Source organism: Aedes albopictus, chromosome 2 (assembly GCF_035046485.1).
Source record: "Aedes albopictus strain Foshan chromosome 2, AalbF5, whole genome shotgun sequence".
Taxonomy (NCBI): domain Eukaryota; kingdom Metazoa; phylum Arthropoda; class Insecta; order Diptera; family Culicidae; genus Aedes; species Aedes albopictus.
The window spans coordinates 450,313,352-450,338,096 of NC_085137.1; the positions used below are offsets into that span (position 1 = coordinate 450,313,352).

Sequence of the window (24,745 nt, forward strand, 5' to 3'; positions counted from 1 at the left end):
CATCTAGGAGAGCAAGATCGAAATCAGCAGTAGCGTTTCCTTGAGAAGTAGAACATGTAAAGTGAAACAGTTTAGAAGAGTAATTGTAAAATTCATGGATTTGTGCTCGATGGATTTTTCTGGAGCCTGGTAAGCTCCATCCAGAAGAGCAAGATCGAAATCAGCAGTAGCGTTTCCATGAGAAGAAGAACATATAAGGTGAAACAGTTTAGAAGAGTTATTGTAAAATTTCTGATTTTGTGCTCGAAGGATTTTTCTGGAGCCTGGTAAGCTCCATCCAGGAGAGCAAGATCGAAATCAGCAGTAGCGTTTCCTTGAGAAGTAGAACATGTAAAGTGAAACAGTTTAGAAGAGTAATTGTAAAATTTCTGATTTGTGCTCGATGGATTTTTCTGGAGCCTGGTAAGCTCCATCCAGAAGAGCAAGATCGAAATCAGCAGTAGCGTTTCCTTGAGAAGTAGAACATGTAAGGTGAAACAGTTTAGAAGAGTAATTGTAAAATTTATGATTTTGTGCTGGATGGATTCTTCTGGAACCTGGTAAGCTCCATCCAGAAGAGCAAGATCGAAATCAGCAGTAGCGTTTCCATGAGAAGAAGAACATATAAGGTGAAACAGTTTAGAAGAGTTATTGTAAAATTTCTGATTTTGTGCTCGAAGGATTTTTCTGGAGCCTGGTAAGCTCCATCCAGGAGAGCAAGATCGAAATCAGCAGTAGCGTTTCCATGAGAAGAAGATCATATAAGGTGAAACAGTTTAGGTGAATAATTGTAAAATTTCTGATTTTGTGCTCGATGGATTTTTCTGGAGCCTGGTAAGCTCCATCCAGGAGAGCAAGATCAAAATCAGCAGTAGCGTTTCCATGAGAAGTAGAACATATAAGGTGAAACAGTTTTGAACAGTTATTGTAAAATTTCTGATTTTGTGCTCGAAGGATTTTTCTGGAGCCTGGTAAGCTCCATCCAGGAGAGCAAGATCGAAATCAGCAGTAGCGTTTCCATGAGAAGAAGAACATATAAGGTGAAACAGTTTAGGTGAATAATTGTAAAATTTCTGATTTTGTGCTCGATGGATTCTTCTGGAGCCTGGTAAGCTCCATCTAGGAGAGCAAGATCGAAATCAGCAGTAGCGTTTCCTTGAGAAGTAGAACATGTAAGGTGAAACAGTTTAGAAGAGTAATTGTAAAATTTATGGTTTTCTGCTCGATGGATTCTTCTGGAGCCTGGTAAGCTCCATCTAGGAGAGCAAGATCGAAATCAGCAGTAGCGTTTCCTTGAGAAGTAGAACATGTAAGGTGAAACAGTTTAGAAGAGTAATTGTAAAATTTATGGTTTTCTGCTCGATGGATACTTCTGGAGCCTGGTAAGCTCCATCTAGGAGAGCAAGATCGAAATCAGCAGTAGCGTTTCTTTGAGAAGTAGAACATGTAAGGTGAAACAGTTTAGAAGAGTTATTGTAAAATTTATGGTTTTCTGCTCGATGGATACTTCTGGAGCCTGGTAAGCTCCATCCAAATGAGCAAGATCGAAATCAGCAGTAGTGTTTCTATTAGAAGTATTACATGTAAGGTGAAACGGTTTAGAACAGTAATTGTAAAATTTCCTAATTTTGTGCTGGATGGATTCTTCTGGAGCCTGATAAGCTCCATCCAAGTGAGCAAGATCGAAATCAGCAGTAGCGTTTCCTTGAGAAGTAGAACATGTAAGGTGAAACAGTTTAGAAGAGTAATTGTAAAATTTCTGATTTGTGCTCGATGGATTCTTCTGGAGCCTAGTAAGCTCCATCCAGGAGAGCAAGATCGAAATCAGCAGTAGTGTTTCTATGAGAAGTAGAACATGTTAGGTGAAACAGTTTAGAAGAGTAATTGTAAAATTTATGGTTTTCTGCTCGATGAATACTTCTGGAGCCTGGTAAGCTCCATCTAGGAGAGCAAGATCGAAATCAGCAGTAGCGTTTCTTTGAGAAGTAGAACATGTAAGGTGAAACAGTTTAGAAGAGTAATTGTAAAATTTTCTGATTTTGTGCTCGAAGGATTCTTCTGGAGCCTGGTAAGCTCCATCCAAGTGAGCAAAAACGAAATCAGCAGTAGCGTTTCCTTGAGAAGAAGAACATGTAAGGTGAAACAGTTTAGAAGAGTAATTGTAAAATTTTCTGATTTTGTGCTCGAAGGATTCTTCTGGAGCCTGGTAAGCTCCATCCAAGTGAGCAAGATCGAAATCAGCAGTAGCGTTTCCATGAGAAGTAGAACATATAAGGTGAAACTGTTTAGCAAAGTTATTGTAAAATTTCTGATTTGTGCTCGATGGATTCTTCTGGAGCCTAGTAAGCTTCAACCAAGAGATCAAGATCAATATTAGTAATGATTGTAACATGTGTGCTTTTTATGTTGTACGTTTTTAAACAAATAAGTACCAAATCTTACAAGTTTTTATTTCTAATCATAATATTCATTAAGCAAAATTTTCAGGAATAATAAAATCAATTGGGTAAGTATTAACAAATATATACATAATAAGTTGTTTTTTTTTGCAGGTTTGTTCATCATTTTTTGCTCAAGGAAAATGTTATATAATGCACTCAATTGTATTCTAGTTCGTAAACTTATGATAATATGAAATATAAGGTTTTTTTTCAATTAAGAGTAGGAGCGGAGAAGGATGTAGAAGTAGGACGAATATTATTAAACAGTTAAATTTTATTATGCTTAAAAAACAACAATTTGTGTCAGTGCATCCATTCATTCAAAAATAGAAAATGCAACCCTGCTGCATGATACGGAAATCCAGCTCCAACGTGCGCGACCGACAGAAGGCGAGTTTTCGGAATTCCTGCTCCGAGCTGGAGCGCTGGTTGCCGTGAAAATGAAACAAAAACATCGACGACGAATGAGGCATGAAAGATAGACGAAGAAAGATGATGGGCTTGATTGACTGGGGTGTCTGAATGGAAATTCAGTTTTGTGATGGATGTTGTAAAGAATGGATTGTGATCCGTGTTTGAAAAAAAATTGAAGTAAAAAAAAAATGTGAACGGATTTGAAATTGTGTTTATTTGTCCCGATAGGAGGAAATCCTACAAGACACTTGCACGAAACCCGCTGCAGGGGAAGAGAATCTCCTTCCAGAAGAAAGTTTTAACTAACAACCATAAAATCAAGCCCTCGATTGACAGAATACTCCCAATAGATGGGGTCGAAGAGCCCGCCCTTTTTCCACGAAATGTTAACAACAGGAAGGAGGCAGTTCCAGGCTCCCTGTCCAAATCGTTTCAATCGGGTGCCCTGATGGTCCCACCCAACCCATATATGTGCATATAGTGTTTAATATTTACAAAGATATATAGTGTCGACATGAAATGATCTCACCAAATAAAATGATGCGTTCCAAAGATGTGTCTGCGTTGTTCATCGAAACTCTGCTTCCACCGTTGGCTCCTCTGGCGTATACATTTCTTTTTCACTTAAAAATCTTTCACTTTAAAATCGTCAATTCTGGTACCCTTGTCCCGAGAAACACGCACGATGTTTTCGATGACGGACGGCGACTAACACCACACCAACGCAACGCCACTGTGCTTTCCGGAGCTAACCTTCCAAATCACAACCACAACCCGCCCCCTCCACACATGTATGATAGTTCTTCCCCTAATCACTTATCTAACACCGAGTTCCATATTCTTTAAGATTCATTAATCACATTATTATGCTCGACTGCCGCATTACTAGCTTACAAAACGCCACATAAATCCGAGCATAAGTCGTCATCACTCAACCAACTGGACAGCAAACCCGTATCACCTCATCCAATGATGCTACATCGTGTGACATATCCCACATATCACGCTACATGGATGCATGCAACACCATTCAAGTCAAGCGCACACCGCAGATGGACTGAACGCTTGCGATCGGTCGCGAGCACACTAACACAGACGCGTAACACTCCACAACGATCAACGCGACTGCAAAAGGGCACCGAAGCCGCTAATCGGCCGATTGGAATGCATTGCGATATTATGAAAATCACTATTTCCGACCCCAAATCACATTGCACCACCGAACTTGACACCAAAAAGCTTGCAAGCACTATTGCTTATAATATAAACTACTTTTTGACAATTTCTTTGAACTAAAACCGCGTAAAACAGATAAAAATTTCGGACGAGGTTTTCAACTAAACTACCGCTTGGCAGAGTTGCCAATCGATCCCCCAATTCCATATTTTCAAAAGTTGTAAAACTCGATATTAGCATTAGCATTAGCATTAGCATTAAGCAAGTCGCACAAATTCGTAGGTGGTACAGCCCTGGATCGCTGTTATGAGGGTTGCATCTTTCCTGTCCGTTATCAAAGCACAAAGATTTGGGACTAATCTCTGACTCTTAGACAAGATTGACTCAATCCTCCAACGGTCGAGTGCTGTCCTGGCCACGTCCTTGCGACAGCTGAGGGATGGGAAAGGAAGATTAGTTGGACATCTATGAAAGTACATAGAGACCTCTACATTCTTTCAGGCCTAGGCGTCACGGGAATTTGGATGTTAGTGGAAGGGTAAAGTTCAAAAGAAACGTTTGATCAACGTTCAGGTGCACGCAATATTTTTGGTTGATGCCTGGTTCCTTTCCTAATTCCTTGTTGGGTGTTCGATTCCAAATCTGAAATAAAAAGTAAAATTATAGATTTTTAAATGGTGATAGGCTCACAACAGCTGCATAATCACAAATTACCTGAATCCTCCCGAAAGAAATGGTTTATTAACAATGAAAAACATAACATGTAAAAGAAAAAAAAAGGTAGAGCAAATTGTGATCTTGGAATTTTTCTGCATTTAAATTAACAAAGCTAAAAAAATACAAGATCAAAATTTGTTATGGTAGATCTTACGCCGTAACGCACCATTACAAGGTGATCTACCCACGTTACGGAAAAAAGTTGTAAAACTCGATATTGAAGTAAAACTCAAAAACTGTTCTCCTTAAATTTTTTTGAAGCACGGTTCCGAAATCAGCGCTGAATTGTGCTTCAAAAATTCTGGTCGTTGACAGAAGTTCACAACTTTCGTTTTATTTTGTAAACTAGTGTAATAATCGTTAAAATTGTGGAGGGTTTTGGCGAAAACTTGTCGTTGGGCTAAAATGATTGTAAGCCCGGATTGATCATACTAAACTCGTGCCGAAGAGAGGAATTGTAGAGGTTGAACAACCAACTATAATATCATATTACTCGGTTGAATACACACTTTACTCTTCGCTTCGCATCGAAACAAAGTCTCCGGATTGTTTATCCCCTCGGTTAACCACCGAAAGTGATACCACAATTAAATATGTAAATCAGACAGGCTTGACGCTCTCCATGAAGACCACAGACAACCCAGGAAAAAAAAACCTGAACTCCCAATGGACGTGCATCACGCACCAATCACTCAGTCTGGTCGGAACGATGCACCGACAACGGCATCATCATAATCATCCGAGACTTCGGCTCAAGACAATCATGCATCACGCAAAGTGGCTTTCTTGCAGCAGCTTACCTCTGAGTGGGCTTCATGTGGATCAAGTTTCTGGATCTCTTCAAAGCACCCACAGTGTCATAATCTCCTTCGCATTTGAAAGCGATAATCGTGTACGCTTTTGGATGCATCTCCAGTCTCAACTCCATGAGTTTAAACCTGACGGAAGCTGTTGTGGTCGTATGGTTGATGAAATTAACAATTCTAATTTCGAGAGGTTTTCTGTCTAGAATGGTGTGGAGTGGAGCCCTCAAAGTTCGTGGGAATTTCATCATACGGGATCGGTTTGAAGACCCTTCTTTGGACGACCACGAGAATACCACAACATCCTTTCGCAACATTTAGCAACCCGAATGTGGTACACCTAATCATAAATACCCCGGGAGAGGTCATCGATGGGAACCAGACGAAGACGACAATCGAATTTACATAACAATTAACAACTATCATTAAAGTTTGATACTTGAAGGGAACACGTACATAAGTGTAACCGTCGTCGTCGTTGTCGTCATAGTCGTAGCATACGTGCCATCATCAACAACACGATCAATGCGATTGGTGTGGATGAGAAAAAAAAAGCCTAGGTATCAGGTATCAGTAGGTCGGCTCTAGAGGCACGTTCTCCTCCATTCGGGAAATTTGTGCCATCGCCATGAACACGAGCCTATTCATCATTTACCTGACGGAGAAGGGAAGGAAAAAGGATAGGACATGGGAAAGGACAGGTAAGGGAATAGGATCGTCATACTCGCAAAAGCGTACCACAATGGGTTCACATAGCGTCCTGAAAAGGACACTGTAATAACGCATAAGCGTGCCACAATGGGTTCGAACAGCGCCCTGAGAAGGGCACTGTGATAATGCATAAAGCGTAAAGAGAGCCTATAGCTCTTTACCACAGCGGGTCAAGAACAACAGAACGTCCTGAAGATTCAGGTTTCTGAAGTCAGTTTCACTTAATAAGTGTTTCCCGAGTACTCGGAAACGCAATTGCGCAAAAACTGGACAGTTACATATTAAATGATACGAAGTTCCATAATCGGATTCACAGCTATCACATGCAAATGAATCAGCTTGCTGAATATTCGCCATGTGATAACTGAGTCGGCAGTGGCCAGTCAATGCTTTGACCAGCATGCTGCAATTCTGCTTTGACAGATTTGTTAGATACTTTGCCACCCCTAGAGATGGCTCAGTACAATACAATTTTGTTTGACGACATGACTCCAAACTATTCCAGTATTGTTTGTGCTGAGTGGCAGCCCAGGTGTCAATCTGAAGCTTCACCCAACACTTGGATACCGGAATAGCTGGCTCAGGGCCAATGAAGTCATGTGATGCTCCAGTGCGAGCTAACTCATCAGCCAATTCATTTCCAGCGATGGAAGAATGACCAGGTACCCATACAAGGTGAACAGCGTTTGCTGAATTCAGCTCCTTAATTTGAGTTCGACAAGCGATAACTATCTTCGACCTGGAGTTGGCCGAAGCAAGTGCTTTAATAGCAGCCTGGCTATCTGAACAGAAGTATATTACTTTGCCCATTACGTGCTGCTGAAGTGCTGATTGCACTCCGCACATAAGGGCAAAGATTTCGGCCTGAAAAACGGGGCAGTGTCTACCAAGTGAGTACGACTGATACAGCCTTAGCTCACGAGAATAAACACCAGCACCTGCTCGACCTTCGAGAAGGGAGCCATCAGTGTAACATACGATGCCGTCTGAAATACTTCTCTCCTGATAACCAGATGTCCACTCTTCCCGGGAAGGGAATTTCGTGGAAAATGTCCTATATGGAAAATTACAAGCAATTGTAAGATCACTTGGAGCAAGGACAACTTTGTCCCAATTCACCAAAAGTGGAAACAACGAGGTGTGTGTTGATGTGCGGTTCACAGGAGTTTCCTCTAGTAAACCGAGTACCCATAGGCGGTAAGTGCAAGAAAGTGCTTCTTGTTTGAGATGAATGTGTAGTGGGGCAACGTCAAAGAGAACTTCGAGCGCTGCCGTGGGAGTTGAAGAGAACGCTCCAGACATCGCCATTAAGCACATCCTTTGGAGATGGCCTAACTTTGATTGGACCGTTCTCACTTCGCCCTTTTGCCACCACACAAGACATCCATAGGCCAATATTGGCCGAACAACAGTTGTGTAGATCCATTTGATATACTTGGGTTTTAGACCCCAAGTTGTACCAAAGGTTCGCCGGCATTGCCCGAAGGCCATACAAGCTTTCTTGATTCTGAACTCAACATGAGGTGTCCAGGAAAGCTTGGAATCAAGAATGACTCCAACGTACTTTACCTGTTCAGTCACATTGATTTCAGAATCAAAGAGACGTAAAGTTCGAACACCATTACGGTTTCGCTTTTCCGTGAAAAGAACAATAGATGTTTTACTCGGATTTACCGAAAGGCCATATTGGCGACACCAACCCTCAACTACCTGAAGAGCGTTTTGCATCAGGTCGAAAAGGGTGCTGATGCACATACCGACTAACAATGTTAGGTAGTCGTCGGCAAAACCATAAGTAGGAAAACCGCTATTATTGAGTTGCCTCAATAGCGTATCTGCTACGAGATTCCATAAAAGTGGTGATAAGACTCCCCCTTGGGGGCATCCACAAACACTCAATTTGCTTAATCGCCGCTTGACGCAATGTCGAGAAGAGATGTCGGTTTTTGAGCATTTGGTGAATCCAATTGGAAATCATTGGAGATATACCATGACCCCGTGCGGCTTCCAATATGGCATCGAAAGGCACGTTGTCAAAGGCACCCTCGATATCTAAGAAAACACCCAAGCATGATTGCTTTTGAGCGAATGCCTTCTCGATATCGTAAACAACTTTGTGTAAAAGAGTCACAGTGGACTTTCCAGATTGGTAAGCATGTTGGTTCACATGAAGAGGCACATTGGCCAGATGAACATCACGGATGTGATGATCGACTATGCGTTCTAAGCATTTCAGAAGAAAAGAGGTCAAACTGATAGGTCTGAAGCTCTTTGCTTCTTCATACGACGCGCGACCCACTTTCGGAATAAACTTCACAGTAATATCCCGCCAGGATTTGGGAATATACCCTGTAGCAAAACTGCAAACAAGTAGTTGTTTCAAAACATGTTTGAAATGATCAAATCCCTTCTGAAGCAAAATAGGATAAATCCCATCTGCCCCAGGAGATTTGAAAGGAGCAAAGCTATTGAGTGCCCATTCAATCGATTCTAAAGTTATGATACTCCGAGCCGAAGCTAAAGAATCATAACTACAAGAAAAGACATCAGGTTCATCCGAAGATGTAATATCCACACATCCGGGGAAGTATGTACTGAATAAACATTCTAAAACTTCCTCGTCAGAGGAAGTGAAATCACCATTTGGCAAACGAAGTTCGTTCACTTGAAAATCCTTAGATTTCGCAAGGATTTTGTTCAATCGACTGGCTTCACTCAGACTGGAAACATTTGTACAAAGGTTTTTCCAGCCGGATCGTTCAGCAGACCGAAGAGCTTTCTGGTAGGCCTTGCGAGCCGACCTGAAAGCCTCCGATCCAGCCGAACGTCGTCTGTTCCAACTCTTTCTACATTGTTTCCTGAGCTTCGCCAGATCGGAGTTCCACCAAGGGGTTCCTCTTGTGGTCTTCACAGACCGCAGAGGGCAGGCTTCTTCAAAAGCTTCCATGATGAAGGCCGTTGTAGTATCAACGGCATCATCTAAATCACTTGGAGTGTCAATTGATGGTGAGTATCCATGAAATTTGGCTGCAACCAAATCGGTAAAGAGATCCCAGTTGGTTGACCGGGGATTCCTGAAACGCAAAGTTTGCGAAGTAACATTCACATGTTCAAACAAGATGTAACGATGGTCAGATAAAGATTCTTCATCTGACACATGCCAATTGGTCAGCTCATGACTAATTCTGCTAGAGCAAAGCGTTATGTCTAACACTTCCTCTCTACCAGATACCATGAAGGTTGGGCGGTTGCCTATGTTAAGTAATCCAAGATCTGTACTACTTAAGTATTCCATCAAACTGGAGCCTCTCAAATTGATGTCTGAGCTGCCCCAGATTATATGGTGAGCATTAGCATCACTACCAACAATTAGCGGAAGGCCTTTTGAAGTGCAGTATGCAATGACTTGCTTGAAAGCATCCGTAGGGGATGGTTCATCATGCGGTAAATAAACCGAACAATAAACGTATTTCCTGTTGAGGTTTCCAACAGATACATCAATTATGATAGCACATACATCTCTGGTGGTTAGTTCAGAGATGAGTGTAGCAACGATTGCGTTGTTGACAAGCACACATGCTCGAGGCATGACACGTGAGTTTACCATTTCATTTTTACTGAAAGTAGCAAACACCGGATTCACAAGGTTTCCTAAATAGAAATTCCCCTTACGAAAGTAAGGTTCTTGGACTAACGCCACTTGGGCTGTACCATTTTGCATAAGTCTGCAAAGATTGATCGTTGCTGTTCTTTTATGCTGAAGATTGATCTGAGCTATCCTAACCGTAGCCACTACCCAAACTAGGTAAGATTAAACTCTTAACAATCACAGCACAAAAAAGAACAGCAACAATAAAGCCAGATCGGTATCGATTTGAGTGCGCCAAAGGCGAGGATGCACAGAATACACTGTGTAAAACGCATAATGCGAAACCATATAGGTGAAAATCTAAACTAATTAATAACATCTTCATAATCCCGCCCTTATTCAGCCTCAAGTATGAGATTGAAGAAGGGCAGCTGATTGTCTCGGAGAAACACAAGGTCCACCGCGCTATTGCTCCGGTTAGCACAGTAAGGGCAAATACTGTGGAGGGTGCCCTGTTACTCCACAGGCTCCGTTTGCGATTAGGTTTTTATAAGACCCCCCTAACCATTCATTCCTAGGCACGGTAAGCGTAAAGCCGCATAACACCATGAATTAGGGGTCACCTGATTAGTGGATTCCTACCATTGGAACAGGCGGTCCGTAGTGCTATTCTTAGCCAGTTGAACTAACCGCTACCGACACTACACAGCTATCTAGGCTGATCGGGAAAAGAAGTTAATATTGGTGATCAACTTCATACGGGCCCGAAAAGCCGTAAAACATCATCCTTTCGCAACATTTAGCAACCCGAATATGGTACACCTCATCATAAATACCCCGGGAGAGGTCATCGATGGGAACCAGACGAAGACGACAATCGAATTTACATAACAATTAACAACTATCATTAAAGTTTGATACTTGAAGGGAACACGTACATAAGTGTAACCGTCGTCGTCGTTGTCGTCATAGTCGTAGCATACGTGCCATCATCAACAACACGATCAATGCGATTGGTGTGGATGAGAAAAAAAAGCCTAAGTGAATGCCACTACGTTTCGGTTGGCTAGACGGTATAATTTTAGCACACGCAAAAAGTTGGCAGATGGCGTTTAATTTTTCGTTGAACATTAAACGAGTTCAGATGGAACCGTTGGAGGAATTATCAGTTGCATGTAACTTTGGCAATGCTTCCGTGTCGGGTATGTTTCAAGGTTGAACCTGATGTTTAAAGTCAGGTATTTTTCGTCATTTTCGAAGATGGCCAAGTTTCAGACTGAAAATTTTCTTCAACAAATTAGTCAACTATCCCAAAACTATGTACATATTTGTGGAACAAGTTGTAATAAAGCAAAGGACTAACGAATCGGTATATGTAGTAACCTCTAGCCCTTACTGGTAAGAATCGGAATTTTCTAATCTGGACAACATTGTTTTAAGGTGAAATTTTAGGAAATCCCATAGCAATTTCGTATACAAACTTTAGAGGCACAAATCTGACGAATGAAACATCGAACCAAGCCGCACTTGTTTATCCTGGCTCACTTGCAAAAAGAGGCAGCTTTTCTAAATCGAGAGCATTTTTTTACGAATTTTCAAGATTGGTGCTCTTAAAAACGTGAGTAGGGGACCAAGTCGGCCATTGTGGCAGCCATGTTTGTATTCCCTGATGTTTCTCTTTAAAATGACTGCCAAAACGTTAAAGACTATTCACTCCAAAAAATTTTCGTACATCAATTTTATTCAATTCATTTTGACATAAGCTGCTAAGTTTTAAACATTTGTCAAAGTGAAGTTGAAATTACACGTCCAATTGATATGGCAACATTTTCGTAAACCAAGAGTAAACTTCTAGAACTCTTCTCAGTGCCGCAAATGCCAAGGGTGGGATCACCGATAGAGACATTGCATGTGGATGCTAACTGCATGAATTGTGGTAGTTCTTCTTATGCCGATTACTCGATGAAGTAAGACGCTGGAAAACTCGAAAGTTTTTTTAAGGAATGCTCTGCTCGTAAAAAAGTTGATGGATTACAGTCGCGTATCCTTTATGACGTTGTCAGCTGTTTTACGCCCACCGTAGTTTGTTAGCGGTCTTACTACCAATATACTTCATTCTCAATAAGTGGCAAGTGTTTCCGATAGTTGCAACAAAACTCGGTGTTATGGGACGGGTTTAAGAAAATCTCTCCAAACAAACTCGCCTTTTTAATGAAGTAAGCTTCAAGAGTGTTTTAGTTTTCTGGAGATATTCCTGAAGGAATCCGTGGAGTAATTCCCAAAGAAATCACTGTAGGAATTCCTGAAGGAATCCCTAGAGGGATTCCTGGAGGAATACCTGAAGGAATACCTGGAGAAATACCTAAGGGAATACATGGAGGAATTCCTGAAAGGATCCCTGGACGAATTCCTGAAGAAATTCCTGGACGAATTCCTGGAGGAATCCCTGGAATGTTATTCTTTAATGTTTAATGTTTAGGTTTTAAACGTGATTTAAGAAAAAAAAATCAACAAATATATAACTAAATTTGTTGAGTTGTCGGTAGCGAATCTACTTGGGCGGTACTGAACGCCATGGGTTCAGTCGCGTATTATCCCCAAATCAGCATTGCTGCCAGGACCTCCAGATACTCTGTGGTGCATAATTGATCGGACAAACGCCGATTTTCATACAAAATGGCTTGGCTTGATACGCTGAAGCTATGGTTTGCTTTAATGAATTGAGCTCACTATTTTACACGGAACTACTAATATGCTGAATTTTACGTACTTACTTACCGACCAAGCTAAAACAGGGGTGGCCTCTGCTGTAGCCGCCTCCATTCCACTCGTTCCATGGCTGTTTGTCTCCAGTTCCGCACTCTGCGTAGGGTCCGCAGATCGCCCTCCACTTGGTCAACCCACCTTGCTCGCTGCGCTCCACGTCTTCTTGTACTGGTCGGATGACTCTCGAGAACCATTTTAGTCGGGTTTCTATCTGACATCCTGATGACGTGACCCGTCCGCCGTAGCCTCCCGATTTTCGCGGTATGGACGATGGTTGGTTCTCTTAGCAGCTGATGCAGCTCGTGGTTCATTCGCCTTCTCCAAGTCCCGTCTTCCATCTGCACTCCGCCGTCCTCTGCACGTAGTGTCCATGTTTCGTGCCCATAGAGGACGACCGGTCTAATCAGCGTTTTGTAGATGGTTAACTTCGTGTTACGGCGAACTTTGTTCGATCGTAGAGTTCTGCGGAGTCCAAAGTAAGCACGATTTCCTGCCACAATGCGCCTCTGAATTTCTCTGCTGGTGTCGTTGTCGGCGGTCACCAGTGAGCCCAAGTACACGAATTCTTCAACCGCCTCGATTTCATCACCGTCGATATGAATTCGGGGTGGCGGGCGCGGTGATTCCTCCCTGGAGCCCTTTGCCATCATGTACTTTGTCTTCGACACATTAATGACTAATCCGATTCGCCTGGCTTCACTCTTTAGTCGGATGTACGTTTCCGCCATCGTCTCAAATTTACGAGCAATAATATCAATATCATCGGCGAAACCAAGCAGCTGAACGGACTTTGTGAAAATCGTCCCACTCGTGTTTATCCCCGCTCTTCTTATTACACCCTCCAAAGCAATGTTGAACAGCAAGCACGAAAGACCATCACCTTGCCGTAACCCTCTGCGAGATTCGAAGGGACTCGAGAGTGTCCCTGATACTCGAACTACGCACATCACTCGATCCATCGTCGCCTTGATCAACCGTATCAGTTTATCCGGGAATCCGTATTCGTGCATAATCTGCCATAGCTGTTCTCGATCGATTGTATCATACGCCGATTTGAAATCGATGAACAAGTGATGTGTGGGCACGTTGTATTCGCGGCATTTCTGCAACACCTGGCGGATGGCGAACATCTGGTCCGTTGTAGCGCGTTCACCCATAAATCCAGCCTGATATTGCCCCACGAATTCTCTTGCAATCGGTGATAGTCGGCGGCATAAAATTTGAGAGAGTATCTTGTGGGCAGCGCTCAGTAGTGTGATCGCGCGGTAGTTCCCGCAATCCAACTTGTCGCCCTTTTTGTAGATGGGACGGATACACGATACTTCGATCCACGTACATGAAGAATAATTTTTTTTCACGGGTCTGGGCGTGATAAGGCGTGTAAATCAAAGGGGTACCACACGCCTTGTCACGCCCAGACCCGTGAACGAAAACATTTTATGCTTAGTATACGTAAAATTCAGCATATTAGTAGTTCCGTGTAATTTAATGAGCTCAATTCATCGAAGCAAACCATGGTTATAACATCTCAAACTTGGCCATTTTGTATGAAAATTGGCATTTGTCCGATCAATTATGCACCACAGGCACATGGCACCCCTCCAGGAGGTTTTTCTGGGACTCCACAGCAATTCTATCTGTGATTTCTCCAAAAAATCCTTCACGGTTTCTCCACAATACTGTTCCAGGACTCCTCCAGGAGTTTTATGTCGGATTTTCAGGGAGCTCTTGATGATTCTCTGGGCTATTTTAATGAGTTTCTACTGAGATACCTAAAGATTTTCCGTCTTTCATTCATTGAAGAGCTCTTGCCAGGATTCGTCCAAGAGGTTTACCTGAGATTCTTCCAGAGATTTTTTCTGGGATTTCTCCTCCAGGAATTCCATCCTTAATTCTCCTAACAGTTTCTTTTGAAATGTCTTCAGAAGTTTTTTTTTAGGCACTCCTGAGAATTCCAACAATTTTACCCGGGTTTTCCTTCGTGATTCCTCCAGGCCTTTTATCAGGAATTGCTTCAGCGATTTGTTCCGAGATTCTTTCAAAAACTCCTTCCAAAATTCCTTCCCGAAATCCTATGCAAGATTTCACCCGGAGTTCCTTCTAGGATTTTTTCAGGAATTCTTTCTGAGATCCTCCCATGAATCCTACAAGAACTTTTTTTTAGTATTCGTCCAAAAATTTATTCGGGATTTTTCTAAGACCTCCTTCCGGAATTCCTCCAAGAACTACTTCCAGGATCCTTTCGGGAGCACCATCAGGAATTCCAGGAGAAATACCTGAAGGAACTTTCTTCGAATTTCGACTGTTGGTGATTATGTTGGAAGGGGAATGGCGTTCAGTCTTTGGAGGAATAACTCAAAAACGGATTCTTAAGCTTCCATCCGACGTTTCCCCGGAGGAATTCCTGAAGGAATCCCCGGAGGAATTCCTGAAGGAATCCCCAGAGGAATTCCTGAAGGAATCCCCGGAGGAATTCCTGAAGGAATCCCCGGAGGAATTCCTGAAGGAATCCCCGGAGGAATTCCTGAAGGAATCCCCGGAGGAATTCCTGAAGGAATCCCCGGAGGAATTCCTGAAGGAATCCCCGGAGGAATTCCTGAAGGAATCCCCGGAGGAATTCCTGAAGGAATCCCCGGAGGAATTCCTGAAGGAATCCCCGGAGGAATTCCTGAAGGAATCCCCGGAGGAATTCCTGAAGGAATCCCCGGAGGAATTCCTGAAGGAATCCCCGGAGGAATTCCTGAAGGAATCCCCGGAGGAATTCCTGAAGGAATCCCCGGAGGAATTCCTGAAGGAATCCCCGGAGGAATTCCTGAAGGAATCCCCGGAGAAATTCCTGAAGGAATCTCCGGAGGAATTCCTGAAGGAATCTCCGAAGGAATTCCTGAAGGAATCCCTGTGGGAATTCCTGGAGGAATTCCTGAAGGAATCCTTGGAGGAATTTCTGGAGGAATTCCTGAAGGAATCTCCGGAAGAATTTCTGAAGGAATCCCTAGAGGAATTCCTGAACGAATCCCCGGAGAAATTCATGAAGGAATCTTGGAGGAATTCCTGAAGAAATCCTTGGAGGAATTTCTGGAGGAATTCCTCAAGGAATCTCTGGAGGAGTCGCTGGAGGAATTCCTGAAGGACTCCCCGGAGGAATTCCTGAAGAAATCTCCGGAAGAATTCCTGAAGGAATCCCAGGAGGAATTCCAGAACGAATCCCCGGAGGAATTCATGAAAGAATCTCGGAGGAATTCCTGAAGTAATCCTCGAATGAATTCCTGAAGGAATCCCTGGGGGAATTCCTGGACGAAGTCCTGAAGGAATCCTTGGAGGAATTACTGGAGGAATTCCTGAAGGAATCTTCGGAACAATTCCTGAAGGAATCCCCGAGGAGTTCCTGAAGGAATCTCCGGAGGAATTCCTGAAGGAATCCCCGGAGGAATTCCTGAAGGAATCCTCGGAGGAATTTCTGAAGGAATTCCTGCAGGAATTTCTGAAGGAATTCCTGGAGAAATTCCTGAAGGAATCCCTGAAGAAATTCCTGAAGGAATCCCTGGAGAAATTCCTGAAGAAATCCCAATGGAATTCCTGAAGGAATCCCCAAAGGAATTCCTGAAGAAATCCCTGGATGAATTCCTGAAGGAACCCCTGGAGAAATTCCTGAAGGAATCTCTCTAGGAATTCCTGAAGACATACCTGGAGATTTTTCTGAAGGCATCCTTGGATGATTTCCCGAAAGAATTTCTAAAGGAATCCATGAAAGAATTTCTGAAGGAATTCTGAACGAATCTCCGGAGGAACTCCTGAAGGAATTCCTGGAGGAATTCCTGAAGGAAGCCCTGTAGAAATACCTGTAGAAATTCCGAAGGAATTCCTGCAGGAATCCCCGAAGTAATTCCTGAAGAAATCCCTGGAGGAATTTGTGAAGGCATCCCTGAAGGAATCCCTGGTTGAATTCCAGAAGAAATCCATGGAGGAGCTCCTGAAGGAATCCTTGGAGAAATTCCTGAAGGAATCCTTCCAGAAATTCCTGAAGGATTCCCAGATAACCAATAAGCAGTTGAAATGGCATTAATTCGGCACTATATGCACCTTTACAGCAGGTCATTAAATGCTTATTTGTCGTATATGCGCCATAAGTGCTAATTAAATGCAGGTTTTGGCCCAATATACGGCTGATTAAATGCTTAAATTTCCTATCCCCCGGATTGTCAAAATTAAAAACAAAATATTTCACCCTGCCCATTTTACGGCTTCCCTTTTTCTTGTATTTTTATCCTCACTCTCCTGTTCAACTTTTGAGGCTTGGGGGCACGTTTTGAAATGCTGTTGATGTTTTTTGGCTGATTTCGGCGAAATTGGGATTTGATCCCTCGATCCTCGGGTTGGCGATGGTGCTGAACCGCGCTACGATGTAAGCTATAGATGATTAGATAATGTGCGTTGGTTTTTGATCAATTTAAAGCTTGGATATTACACCGGCAGTTGCTTCGTTAGATATGCTATGTGCTCGGCATGTGCTGATAATTAAATCAAGCATAGGAAAGTATCAAAAACCATGCAATTTATTTGCCAAAGCACAAGCCAAAGCATGTTTTTTCATTTTTTTTAGATGCTCTTCTATAAATGACAGGACATCTAATAATTATGGCATCTACAGCCGGGGCACGTAAATTAAAAATGGATATGTGTTGTGGGTTCAGCATCAGTCATCCCACTTAGCAGTTTTTTGGCAATAATGTAGCAGTTATGCTGCTTGTTGACCAAAACATACCATGCATCTGAAATGCTACATAACTGCTATCAGATTTTAAGTAGCATTTCAATTGCTAATATAGGGCAGTTTAGCAGTCGAACTGCTATCATACCGCAGTAAGCAGGTCGAATGCAGATATAAAACAAAAATACGGCTTATTCAAATGCTTATTGGTTACCTGGGTTTACTACAGGAATCCCAGAAGAAATCCTTTGAAATATTTCTGAAAGAATCCCTGGAGGAATTCCTAAGGAAACCCGTAGAGGAATTCTTGGAATACTCCCTAGAGAAATAAATAAAAAAAAACATTATATCATATACGACAAAAATTGTACATCCGCCGTTCATTTATGCGATCAAGATTCTCAATATGTAGTACTTCATACGATATAATGCTCAAACGATATGTAACTCTTTGGTTCGTATGCTCATAGTCAGCGCCAGTTTTCATAGTAGAGCTCAACTCCTCTTATCGAAAATTCAACAGAATGTTCGTAGCAAATTCAGCCATACTAATATAACTCTCATTCTCTTCTCTTCCACACAGAAACTGTTTCTGAATCAACGCGACTCTGAGTCAATCCAACCTGCTCCACTTCCAACTGCAAACCGTCCCATTCGTTGCGCTCGATTAGAACGGGTCTTGAGCACGCGCATGGAACCAATCGTGCACGAGACTCCACTAATTGCACAGCTCCAATAAAACTACACTGGAACGGTCTTGCTCAGTACCTACACCTCTCAGGGTCCCAACCCAACCGACGTACTTATGGTGCAGATAAAAACAAAATAAACGTGCTCAACCCGGTAAGCTCCAGTCAATGATCCGTGAAGTGTAGTGTTCCGACGACGATAGGAAAATCGTGCTCGTGGGCTTTGATCGCGGGAAAGAGGCTTATAGCCACAGTCTACTCTCAGCAACAACGTGATCGAAAGTGAAAACAAATATATGCATAACTCGCCGTCACCTTCTCAGAGGCGGGCCCTCCCATTTGTGGTCGATTGAATGGCTTAGCTTGGGCCGATAGTGGAATTGCTCGATTAGAAACGGTTTGCGATCGCGAGACGAAGTCATCTTAAGTCGCGAATAAGTGTTCCCGAAGAGAGATACGGTCAGTTTTGTCCCAGCGTTGATGTGTGATGAAGATGCTGTTGATGGAAAGTTCAAAACAAATCGTAAATTATAGCTTTATGCCATCAGGGCAATCTCCGGTGCGACGCGGTGTCTCTAAATGGTAGTGATCCATTTCGATCGAAACGTCGACGACGGTCAAAGTGTGTGAACGTTCGAGTCCAAAGTGATTGGATTTTCAGTCTACGCGGTGGCGACGGTAGTGCTTGAAAGTGACAGTGAGTCATTCGGAATTCCTTCGGTCCGACTGGAGTCAATGGCCGGATTTGTGTTTAGAAGCAAAGATTAGGGTAGGTTGCGTCGACTGAAGAATTAACACCGGAGCACAATGGAAGCGGACGTCCTGAATGCGTTGAATACGCAGACGGCGTATATTCCGGGTGGGAGGGATCGCGATGGCCATCCCTTGATAGTGATTCCGGTGCCATTTTACGATAATCTTCCGTGGATGAAAGGATTCCTGGAGAAAACTGTGCAGTACATCTTGGCGTCGTTGAGGTAAGATTGATTGGTCTCGTAGTATAAACAAATACTGCATGATACCCAAAACTATTTTGACTGCAAAATTCCAAAATCGTTCTGTATTCAAATCATTTTAATAATTTTTTGTTCATAAAAGACATCCAATTGCTAATTTTGCTTTCATAATGCCCAACAGCTCGGAAACCATCTCCAACGGGTTCGCAATCATCCTAGATGCTCAAAAGTGCTCCTGGCGTTCAACTCGGCAGTACATCCGTCACGTCCAAACCCTTCTCGGTCCCAACTTGGACAGCTTCCTCGTGATCCGACCGGATGCATTCTGGGAGAAGAACCGAGTCGAGAACTGCGCCCGGCAGCACCGTCAAGGCGAGGTGAGTTTCCATTGAAACAAGATCGAGAACTAAAATAATAAGATTGTTTTAAAATGTCCAGGACAAACGTCTCAACATCCCGCTTCAACAGTGCATCAAAACTTCAAACGCACAAATCTCTAGAAGCAAGCTTTCCACAACAAAGCATTTTATTATTCTGTTCTTGCTCACTTGTAATAAGCTTAAAATAAGAAGATCATGTGCGCTGATTTTTGTTTACGAGGAGATTGGTGCCCTCGAAATAGTGAGTAGGTTCCAAAGTCGGCCATTGTACCGGTTATTTTGGGATTCTAACAAATCCGTCCTTAAGAAGAAATTTACTATAACGCGAGTTGGCGCTTTACACTGCAACAGCTGCCTCGGTAGGGTATAAGCATCAGCATTAAAAAAAATGGATTGTTAACCATGATAGGTGGCTTACTGTGAGTAAATCGATGCTTGAACTAGAAAGGTTAGTTAACATGTTTCAATGCAACTGCAAAAGTCCTCTTGCTTCCGTCACTCTATGATAATGATGAAAATAGGAATAGGAATCATGAAATTCTGAAGAAACGAATACCCTAACAATGGGAAATTAAACTTCGTATCAATTTTCAAACGGTACAAATGTTATTGATGTTCTCTTACGCATATTGGTGGTTATCTGATACTTTTTATGTTCAGAACAGCTATGTTTGTGTAATTGTATCGTTCTATTGGAATCCATTTATCATGTAGCAGCAAACGTATTGCATTTGAAAGACTAGAGGCTCCCAAGCTTTCTCAGTTAGCAACGTGACTTCGCATTTATTTATTTATTTTTTAATATTTTCCGACTGAACAGTGTGTGCATATAGTTCGGAAGGTAAAACATATTTTTTGAAAGGTCTGTGCACGCGATTCAAATGCATCTTAACGGGTCTCTGGAGTTCCAGGAGGTCTCAGGGGCGTTTCAATGAGTATCAGGGGGCTCTAGGGGTATTTCCATCTCATAGGTCTCAAGGAATTTTAGGGGGCTCCGGCAGCTCTCAAGGGCATTTCTGGGGCTTTCGGAGACGTTTCAAGGTGTATCAGAGGGCTCTATGGGGTATTTTAGAAGATCTCAGGGAGCTTCAAGGGAGTTACAGGAGGTCTTATGAATTGAGAGCTTCCTCTGCCAATACATTCCTTTGCATGAGTGTATCGTGCGGTAGGCACGAAGATACTCCATGCACAAGGTTGTCAAGAAAATTTCCATTATGAAAACTTCCCAGGCCGACTGGGAATGAAACCCGTTACCCTCAGCATGGTCATGCTGATTACCCACGCCTTTACAGTTGTGGATATAGGGGCCAATAGGGTTCTAAGAGGGCCCCATGGAGGTCTCCAAGAAGTTGCAGGGGGTTTCTGAAGATTTCCGGGGATCCCAGGTGGTCTCAGGGAAGTTACAAAGAGTTCCAATATGCGTTTCGAGCGGTCTCAGGAAAATTCAAGAGAGGTTTGCGACCACAGGAATGTTGTTTAATGGGTCGAGGAAAGCGTAGTCCTGGATTTTACTTTTGTTTTAGAAGACAGTCCTTGAAAAAAGCGTCTTCGCACGATTCCGATGCATATAAAAGGGTTTTTGGAGTTTCAGGGGGTCTTAGAGGCATTGCAGGGTGCCTTAGGGACGTTTCAGAGATCTCAGGGGGCTCCAAGTGAGTTTCAGGGGGCTTCTGAAGATCTAAAGAGAGTTTCAGGTGCTATGAGGGGCGTTTCAAGATACTCATGGATCCCTACGGGGCGTTTCATTAGGAGTTCTAGTTCTGAGGGGGTTTCTGAGGAGTTCCAAGGGGTCATAAGTAAGCTTCGGGGGGTCTCAGGCGTGTTTTAAGGGGTCTCAAAGAGTTTTAGGGGTGTTTGGGATCGTAAAAGTTCCAGAGGGTTACAGTTTCAGGGGATCTGATCAGCGTTTCAAGGGGCTCCAAGGGTTTCCAGTGGCTTTTTATGGGCTCTCAGGAGTTCTTAGGAGGCATTTCAGGAACTCTCACTGGGTACCAGAGAGAGTTTCAAGCGGTTTCAGGGAAGATTCAAGGGGGTGTCAGGTAAGGTGGCCCACACTTATATGAAAAACAAAAATTTCGAAAAATGCAAAGTCTTACCACCTAAATCAGTTGTTTTGGACTCCCAGAAGCTACGTTCAAAATTTGAGCAAAATCAATTAAGCCTAAAAGGGCGCTCAAAACGCTTGAAGTTTGTATGGGAAAAGTTGGCCAAATGTATGCAGAAATTTTAAGTTTTCGAATTTTGCCGTTAGATGGCGCTGTAAGCGTTCAATAATCAAACCCTTTGGTATTATTGTAGGTGACTATATGCCAAACAACTTTGTCGAAAACCGCAAAGTGGTCCAACGTCTGTGAAAAAAGTTATACCCTAGGTAAAGTGAGGATAAACTTTATTGTAAATTTTCCAATACATGTAAAGGAATAATATCAATAATAAAATCTCAATACTTTGCCTCACTTTGCCTAGGGTATAACTTTTTTCACAGCCGTCGGATCACTTCGCGGTATTCGACAAAGTTCTTTGGCATATAGTCACCTACAATAATACCAAAGGGTTTATTTATTGAACGCTTATAGCGCCACCTAGCGGCAAAATTCGAAAACTTAAAATTTCTGCATACATTTAGCCAAGTTTTCGCATACAAACTTCAAGCGTTTTGAGCGCCCCTTTAGGCTCAACCGATTTTGCTCAAATTTTGAACGTAGCTTTTGGAAGTCCAAAACAACTCATTTAAGAGTTAAGACTTGGCATTTTTCGAAATTTTGGGTTTTCATATAAGTATGGGCCACCCTGTCAGGTTTCCAGCGGTTTTCCAGGTACGACCATGAAGTTTTCTAATTTCCTCCAAGCGCCTTTCAGACGTTATGAAAGGGTTATAATCGCTTTAAAATGCATTATAAATTCCTTTCAAGCTTCCCGAAATTGCCTACTTTTAGTCTTCTCTAAAACTCCAGGAAACTTCCTTGGCTTCATCTAAAATCCTCTGGAGTAAAACCTAGAGTAAAACCTTTTATCGAGAATAAAGTTCCCTCGTTTAAAGTACTGACTAAATATATAATAAATAAAACTCTTTCTTTTTATTCCCTGTTTCAATTTATGCACCCTGAGTCCATGGCTAGTTCTAGTGGTTCGGTGACCAAAAAACTTTTTTGTTTTTTTTTTCGTACGTTGTTTTGGACTTTAATCATTTTCAGACGCAATTGCCGCAGTTATTGCAACCTACCAACCAGTTAACACCTATGAGCTTGAGCCTCATTTTGCACCCAATTTCAAAACTACAAAAATCTGATTCTCAGTCGTTTCTCAACGAATGTTAATGTATTTTTGACAGTTGATCACAAAATCCTTCCAGTTTATGTAACCGTCGGCGTCGGTGGTGTAGTGGTAAGCGTGGTTGCCCCTCACCCCAGTCGGTCGGGGTTCAATTCCCGTCGACGCCGAAGGGATTTTCTGAGACATAAAATCCGTGATCACACATTCCCTCGGATAGGAAGTAAAGCCGTAGGTCCCGGCCCATGTGTTGATAGGTTCGATATGTAGGGTCCTCAGGTGTGCTGGCTGTCTCTCTGGGGCGTCGGAATTTAAGGCTTAGCTTGTAGACCCAGCCGACGTAAAACACAACTGGCGCCAAGCGGTGCTAGTTGGCCAGAAAAAAGAAGAAGAAGTTTATGTAACCGGTATCATGGTTCCGGATTTTTCCGTTGTTGCGGATTTATGGCCGGGGGTACTGGGGTAACCTCCTTATCAGATAGAGGTGCAATCTATAATTAGCCTTTGAAAACTAGCTTGCGGCATATCAAACTTCATGATTTTGCTAAACAAGAGTATTGGACCATGTTTCTAGAGATTTCGGATACACTGGCCATTTCTCCGGATGTTCCGGACGCAAGCTAGTTTTCAAAGGCTAATTATAGATTGCACCTCTATCTGATAAGGAGGTTACCCCAGTACCCCCGGCCATAAATCCGGAACAACGGAAAAATCCGGAATCATGATACCGGTTACATAAACTAGAATGATTTTGTGATCAACTGTCAAAATTTCATTAACTTTCGTTGAGAATCAGATTTTTGAAGGATTCCAGAGGACATGGAGTGACATTAACATTCTTAGCAAAGTCACTTCCAACGAAGCGGTATATTATTCTCCCTTTTCACGAAACGGTTGGTACGAGATGTCCCCGTTTTCTGATTACAATAACAATAACAACGCTGCACAGTAGGCCTGGCCGCTTTATTGCTTGTAATGCATCCCTGATGCACTGCAATCATTAATAATGACAAGAAAAACGATAGGAGTAGTCGATCCTATCATTTTCCAGGATTCTTTCAATGAATGGCTGTATTTGTGTAGACTAGAATCAGATATTTGAAGTTTTGAAATTGGGTGCAAAATGAGGCTCAGGCACATACACTGTGGTGCATAATTGATCGGACAAACGCCGATTTTCATACAAAATGGCCAAATTTAGGATGCTGTAACTATGGTTTGCTTTGTTGGATTGAGCTCAATTTTTGACACGGAATTACAAATATGCTGAAATTTGTGTATACAAAGTATAAAATGTTTTCGTTCACAGGTCTGGGCGTGGCAAGGCGTTGAAAATATTGCAAAAGTGATCGGACAGCGGTACCCCTTTGATTTACACGCGTGCCGCTGTCCGATCACTTTTGCAATTTTTTCAACGCCTTGCCACGCCCAGACCTGTGAACGAAAACAATTTATACTTTGTATACACAAAATTCAGCATATTTGTAGTTCCGTGTCAAAAATTGAGCTCTATCCATCAAAGCAAACCATAGTTACAGCATCTCAAACTTGGCCATTAAAATTTTTGTATGAAAATCGGCGTTTGTCCGATCAATTATGCACCACAGTGTAGGTGTTAATAGACAAGAGCTTTACACTGCTATTTCAGTGATGATATGGAGATAAGTTTGCTAATATAGAAAATTTATGCTTATTTCTATGAAAATGGCATAAATATTAAGTTAAAATTTGCTTCAATTGGGTTATAATCAAGTTTTGGAAAAGATAATTATAGGTTGAACTAAGATATGACGCATCCTTGCTTTTTTAAACAACAAAATTCATTTAAATGGGTACAGGGAAAATTTTAGCAATTTTATGGATCAAGATATAAACACCATTATTCAATAAAAACTAGTCGAAATGTCAATGAAAGACTTGCGTGCCGGCCGAAAGAAACTTGAGACACGTTTGCAATTATTACAAAAGGATAAAGGACAATTTATTTCAAAACATATACTGAAAGTTCTAATTCTTGTTAAAAATTCTTAAAAAAACACGAATCTTCAGTAGAAATAATGGTGACCTCCCTGGCAGAAATATAGGTTTCGAGATCCTAGAAGACAACTTAAAAAAAAAAAACAAACACAGGAAGGAGTACTTTAAC

The 24,745-nt window shown here is 42.3% G+C and overlaps 1 protein-coding gene across 9 annotated transcripts in view; it reads left to right on the forward strand.

Moving 5' to 3' along the window:
* LOC109419679 (titin) overlaps positions 1–24,745 on the forward strand; it is a 556,752-nt gene that overhangs the window by 79,691 nt on the left and 452,316 nt on the right. For all 9 annotated transcript variants that reach the window (XM_062853862.1, XM_062853867.1, XM_062853868.1 and 6 more), the window contains exons 2-3: positions 17,888–18,970; positions 19,131–19,326. In XM_062853862.1, the coding sequence (XP_062709846.1) occupies positions 18,801–18,970; positions 19,131–19,326 (366 nt within the window). In that variant the 5' untranslated portion in view covers positions 17,888–18,800. The remainder of the gene's footprint in view (positions 1–17,887; positions 18,971–19,130; positions 19,327–24,745) is intronic.